General features: G+C 45.1%; 1 protein-coding gene across 1 annotated transcript in view; it reads right to left on the bottom strand.

Annotated features, from left to right (window-relative positions):
- Positions 1 to 1,685: 1,685 nt before the first annotated feature.
- DEAF1 (DEAF1 transcription factor) overlaps positions 1,686 to 7,032 on the bottom strand; it is a 143,948-nt gene continuing 138,601 nt past the window's right edge. Inside the window, exons 11-12 of the mRNA XM_063944784.1 lie at positions 6,349 to 6,438; positions 1,686 to 2,684 (exon numbers count right to left, since the gene is read on the bottom strand). Of these exons, the coding sequence (XP_063800854.1) occupies positions 2,592 to 2,684; positions 6,349 to 6,438 (183 nt within the window). The 3' untranslated portion in view covers positions 1,686 to 2,591. The remainder of the gene's footprint in view (positions 2,685 to 6,348; positions 6,439 to 7,032) is intronic.

The raw sequence follows: 7,032 nt of genomic DNA, 5'->3' as shown, positions 1-7,032 counted from the left end.
TGGCTCTGTAAGGGGGCCGGCGGCGCGGCTCTGGGACCCATCCATGGCTGGGCCTGTGATCGTCCCTCTGGAGCTAATGTCCAGTAGCCTAAGAAGCCCAATCCACTCTGCACGCAGGTGAGTTCGCTTCTTCTCCCCTTAGTCCCTCGATGCAGTGAGCCTGTTGCCAGCAGGTCTCACTGAAAATAAAAAACCTAAAACTAAACTTTTCACTAAGCAGCTCAGGAGAGCCACCTAGTGTGCACCCTTCTCGTTCGGGCACAAAAATCTAACTGAGGCTTGGGGGAGGGTCATAGGGGGAGGAGCCAGTGCACACCAGGTAGTTCTAAAGCTTTACTTTTGTGCCCAGTCTCCTGCGGAGCCGCTACCCCCCCTTGGTCCTTACGGAGTCCCCAGCATCCACTTAGGACGTTAGAGAAATAGGGGTGTGTCTTCATGGGGAAGGGGCGTGTCCACAGACTAGTACCAATTCACATTACACCACACAGTAGTGTCCGTTATTCACATCACATAGTAGTGCCCCTTATACACATTACATCACACAGTAGAGCCCCGTATATGCATTATGCCAGGCAGAGACCCTTATACAGTACACATTATGCCAGACAGAGCCCCTCCATCTCATTCCTCCTCCTCCTTCATCCCTGACTTTGAGGGCATGCTAGCCCTTGTGGTTCTCTCCCCTAATTTATAATGTAAGAGTTCCAGCAGTGGGATGATCTTATGAGTGAGTGGTTGGTTCCGTTGCTGTGGGGCGTTAGAGCCCCACAAATGGCGTTGGGGGAAGTTGCTGCCGTGAGACCCCTTTAAGTATTAGTGAGGGGACACGGGAGAAGGGGGTGTAAATGAGAATGGCTGGGAACAGGTACATTCTAGATGGGATCTCCATTCGCCCCACTGTTAATCTGGCCCTGGCGTTGGGCGTCTTTTTTGCTGAAATTGCGTCTTAGTTGCAATGCGATGCGACTAGGACGCACCAGGAGATTGTACCAATTCATTTGATATGTGACACTTGTATATCTGTGTGCAAATGAGTCTGTATATATGAAGCACAACGAACCTTGGCATTGGAAAAAACCCATGGCCGCTGCATCATAGCACTTCGTATACAGATTCAGAGACTCAGTCCCACATACATATACAAGTGTCATATAACAAATTAATCAGCACAGTCTCCTCATGCATCCTAGCCGCATTGCATTGTGACTCAGATGCATCAACAGAAGGGTAACATTTTGGAACTAATATGTGTCCCATGAAATATAGGACAAGTCCAGAAGACTGCCTCTAATTTTCCAGTGTACATTAGAGTGACGCTCTTTATAATGTGCCTTGTCCACCACTTTGTCTCATTTCAATAATTTCAGTCCACAAAAGGCAATCCACTTTCTGCACCACTCTGAGATATTAAACCCCTAGATGTGCCAGCTCTGTATTCTGCTGGGTTCCCACTGTCCCCAGCTCCTCACTATAACCTGTACAAGCTGTCACTTTTCTGAACACCTGCTCTTTCTTATATGCACCAACACACCTCCATAGAATTGCAGCCACGCTGCAGATCCGTATCCCTGCTAAAGTTACCCATGACAACTTTTACTGGAACAGAGCAAGTCCATGAAATCCTGAGAAGACATTCAGAAAAAAGACACTACATGCAGTTAAAAAATATACAGGAATAGCGGACGCATTTTGCAGGGCAAAAGTTTATTAAACACCCTCAGCAAAACAGCTGCTCCACGCAGACTCAGACTAGCGCATTCAGCGTTATGATTAAAAAAATAATACTTTGCTTTTATACTCGAATACATAGTATATATCTGTACAATTTAAAACAATTCACAAAATGAGCATTGTAAACACTGTACCCAATCACTTTTGCTGTAGACAGACTCCTGTGACCACGTTCCAGATAAACATTTGAACACACTCCTCCAAATGATAGACATGTACTGTATATAGGGAGATTCCCACCCTGACATCAACAGATCTAAGGCATGTGGCCCCTTATATGTAGCCGTGATGTCCTTGCCACTCATGGGGACTTTCATTCTAGATAATCTAAGCAGCACATTACTCACCTTACATATAGTAATGTTGGATTCATTTAACCCAATGCTAGTATCAGAACAGTATGACCCTTTGACATATCTATGGTATACTGATACCATACTGTTTAGAGCACTGTATGACAGTTATTTCTCATTACAGTATTAAGACCCAATTACAATGAGGTCCTCATTTTGGGGGACATGTACTAAGCAGTGATGACAGTGGAGAAACGAGCCAGTGGAGAAGTTGCCCATGGCAACCCATCAGCTGCTCTGTATACTTTTAAAGTATGCATATTAGAAAGGTTACATCAATGCAGATTGGTTGCCTTGGGCAACTTCTCCACTGGCTCACTTCTCCACTTTTATCGCTGCTTAGTACATGTCCCCCTATGTATGATAAATCTCTTCACAGACCTATTTCAGGTGGCGTACTGTATTATGAATTGCTGATTCATTTCCTACATGTCCTGGATGGAAAATAATGGAAAGCACCAATATAATATTAAAGGTTCTTTGCAGGACATAGCACGTAAAGCACCATCAGACCGGATCCTTCTCTGCGACATGAACTTCCTCAGCATGAACGGACAAGGCGGATGCCTGACCACAGAGGTGCTGGTGATCTTTCCAGTCCTGTAAAGGAAAAAACACGAAATGCAGATAAAATAAAGTGCTGCCATTCACAGTGATTGGAGCAGAACACAGCGTATTGGGGATCGGTATGAAATACCTACAATCAAAATCCCGATGGTCGAAATCCCGACAACTATTGACTGACGGTCAAAATCCCGACATGGACAAAATACCGACATTTAAAATACCAACAAGGTCAAAATACCGACATGTAAAATGTCGACAGGTCAAAATGAAGACATGAGTTTTTCATTGTTTTTTGGTGTGTATGTCGACATGGACACCCTAACAGTGTACCGCTGCGCTCGCCATGCTTCGGGCACGGTGCCTCGCTGCGCTCGGCACACTATTATATTCCCCCTCCAGGTCCACTGGGATGGTAAAGTATGAACAAGTCGGTTTCAATGGAAAAAGCATGAAAAATTCACGTCGGCATTTTAACCTGTCGACATGTTACATGTCGGTATTTTGACCTTGTCGGTATTTTAAATGTCAGTATTTTGTCCATTGCGGGATTTTGACCTTGACGGGATTTTGACCGTCGGTCAATTGCTGTCGGGATTTCGACCGTCGGGATTTGATTGTCGGTAAATTGACTGCATCCCGCGTATTGCTTATGTGATAAAACATTATACCCCTATACATGATGATAATTCACAAATAAGGTTTATACTACAATAATATATCTCCTACTAGGAAATAAAGAGGTTATTACAAGTAACCAATGAGTGTCACTCCATATAAAGACACATGGTAATTTCATTGGTACATGTTTCACGGAGCGCCAATATAGCTTCTAATGCTCTTTCATTTAACAATAGGAGGGCGCATTGTTTCTAACGGTATTACAGCGGGAGGACGCATTGTTTCTAACGGTATTACAGTGGGTGAGCACATTGTTTCTAACGGTATCACAGTGGGAGGGCGCATTATTTCTAACGGTATTACAGTGGGTGGGTGCATTATTTCTAATGGTATTACAGCGGGAGGGCGCATTGTTTCTAACGGTATTACAGTGGGAGGGCGCATTGTTTCTAACGGTATTACAGTGGGAGGGCGCATTGTTTCTAACGGTATTACAGTGGGAGGGCGCATTGTTTCTAACGGTATTACAGTGGGAGGGCGCATTGTTTCTAACGGTATTACAGTGGGAGGGCGCATTGTTTCTAACGGTATTACAGTGTGAGGGCGCATTGTTTCTAACGGTATTACAGTGGGAGGGCGCATTGTTTCTAACGGTATTACAGTGGGAGGCGCATTGTTTCTAACGGTATTACAGTAGGAGGGCGCATTGTTTCTAACGGTATTACAGTGGGAGGGCGCATTGTTTCTAACGGTATTACAGTGGGAGGGCGCATTGCTTCTACTGGTATTATAGTGGGAGAGCGCATTATTTCTAATGGTATTACAGTGGGAGAGCGCATTATTTCTAATGGTATTACAGTGGGAGGGCGCTTTATTTCTACTGTAATCACAGTGGAAGGGCGCATTGTTTCTAATGGTATTACAGTAGGAGGGTGCATTGTTTCTAATGGTATTACAGTGGGAGGGTGCATTATTTCTACTGGTATTACAGTGGGAGGGCGCATTATTTCTACTGGTATTACAGTGGGAGGGCGCATTATTTGTAATGGTATTACAGTGGGAGGGCGCATTATTTCTAATGGTATCACAGCGGGAGGGCGCATTGTTTCTAATGGTATCACAGCGGGAGGGCGCATTATTTCTACTGGTATTACAGTGGGAGGGCGCATTATTTGTAATGGTATTACAGTGGGAGGGCGCATTATTTGTAATGGTATTACAGTGGGAGGGCGCATTGTTTCTAATGGTATCACAGCGGGAGGGCGCATTGTTTCTAATGGTATCACAGCGGGAGGGCGCATTATTTCTACTGGTATTACAGTGGGAGGGCGCATTATTTGTAATGGTATTACAGTGGGAGGGCGCATTATTTGTAATGGTATTACAGTGGGAGGGCGCATTGTTTCTAATGGTATCACAGCGGGAGGGCGCATTGTTTCTAATGTTATCACAGCGGGAGGGCGCATTATTTCTACTGGTATTACAGCCGGAGGGCGCATTATTTCTAATGGTATTACAGTGGGAGGGCGCATTGTTTCTACTGGTATCACAGCGGGAGGGCGCATTGTTTCTAATGGTATTACAGTGGGAGGGAGCATTATTTCTACTGGTATTACAGTGGGAGGGCGCATTATTTCTAATGGTATTACAGTGGGAGGGCGCATTGTTTCTAATGGTATCACAGTGGGAGGGCGCATTGTTTCTAATGGTATTACAGTGGGAGGGCACATTGTTTCTAAGGGTATTACAGTGGGAAGACGCATTGTTTCTAAGGGAATTACAGTGGGAGGGCGCATTGTTTCTAATGGTATTACAGTGGGAGGGCACATTGTTTCTAAGGGTATTACAGTGGGAAGGCGCATTGTTTCTAAGGGTATTACAGTGGGAGGGCGCATTGTTTCTAAGGGTATTACAGTGGGAGGGCGCATTGTTTCTAAGGGTATTACAGTGGGAGGGCGCATTGTTTCTAAGGGTATTACAGTGGGAGGGCGCATTGTTTCTAAGGGTATTACAGTGGGAGGGCGCATTGTTTCTAACAGTACACATTTAAATGTAGTACAAAGCAAGGTGCATGCATGAGATGATCTAATTTTCAGGGGTGTTTTATGTTACCAGAGTCACGTGACACATATTACATCTCTACATACCACATATTAAGTGATGACATCACTATTCACCACATCTGTATACTATATTAATGTATTATATTGATAGTAAATGAGTGATGTCATATGTAGTATTCTACGCTTTGTGGAATGAGTAAAAGAGCAGGCATGTGGCTTTGAGGCTTTATAAAGCGAGAAACTATTCAGGTATGATGTATTAAGTCACATCACAACGTTTCCAAGAGTTCCATGGCAACAACAACAGATAACAAAGGTGGTCTTCCCTCAGTAAAATGTTACCTGAGCATTCACCACCCCAGTAAAACATTGCCTATTGTGATAAGAATAATGGAAGGCCTTAGTCATCTTCAGTTGCAAAATGGCTTGAGCTTGTTGATAAGAACCCAGTGATGAGAGTCCATCATACATCTGAATATGAGCGCAACATCACTGAATGTAAATTTGTGGCAGGAACAGGCACTATGCTTACAAACGGGAGTGGTATGGCTGACCGATGGTCAGGAGACCGGCGGTCAGCATGCCGACGTCGGGATCTCAGCGGGGTGGGGGGGACGAGTGCAGCATGCTCCTAGCGGGGTCGCTACGCTCACCATGCTGCGGGCTCAGTGGCGACCGGGTTCTATTCCCAACTCTATGGGTGTTGTGGACACCCACGAGTGGAAATAGTCCCTGTTGATCGGCATGCCGACCATCGGGATAGTGAGGGGACGGGATGTTAGGGGAGGTCACGTGACCGTCGGTCTCCTGACCGCTGAATACCACCCTTACAAACAAGCCCTGCTTCCTTTAGATATATATATATATATATATATATATATTTTTTTTTATATATATCATGAGCACTATACAAATGTTGTTTCTCAAATAAATTGTTGAGTAAATGTTGAAATGAAATACCAGTACAGTCTATCCTGCAGCAGTGCTCACACAGGTATAACCCAGGTACTTCCTACCTTGCGTTGGCAAAAGATGGAGCAATAATTCACTTTGTGGCAGCCTGTGCATTCATTAAGGGCTTCTCTGCCGCAGTTAACGCAGGATTGCTAAATACAGAGCAGACAAGAGCAGGGTTAGAAAGACATAGACATAGTGTGAAAAGAGAATGCTTATCAGCAATATGTGAATGAAATCACCTTCATGCAACAAGATTAACGAAGAGACAAGTGTCATCCAGCTAACACACATTCAGTGTCAGAAGGTCATGTATTAATTATCCACTACTAAGACAGGCACTGCCAAACTGTGTCATGTCACTCTGCAGAGGACTAGTGCCTCAGTTCTGTTATGTCTGTCCTTCAACACAGAGCATGTGTTGGCAGTACTAGATCTCAAGCAGTCATTAAACTACAACACCCAGGGAGCGTGGCTTGTGGCCTGACTGAGTGGACGTGCCCCTGGAGAGCTCCTGCTATTACAAGCTTCTATTTAATTTTAAAACTGCCCTCACGCTGCCTACAGACCCTAAATACTGCCCCACACCACTATCTGCATATAAAGACTCGTTGGGAGTGAGTTGCGGAGCCGGAGCACAGGCCTGCCCTGTGCTTGCAGGTTGCGGCCCTCCCCACGAGGTGAAGCCGGGACCTCAATTTCCGTCCACCCCCGCCCGTGAGAGATCGACCTCCGGCCGCCTTAAG

The sequence above is a fragment of the Pseudophryne corroboree genome, chromosome 11 (assembly GCF_028390025.1).
Source record: "Pseudophryne corroboree isolate aPseCor3 chromosome 11, aPseCor3.hap2, whole genome shotgun sequence".
In the NCBI taxonomy this organism is placed as follows: Eukaryota; Metazoa; Chordata; class Amphibia; order Anura; family Myobatrachidae; genus Pseudophryne; species Pseudophryne corroboree.
This window is presented reverse-complemented; position numbering and strand designations above follow the sequence as displayed.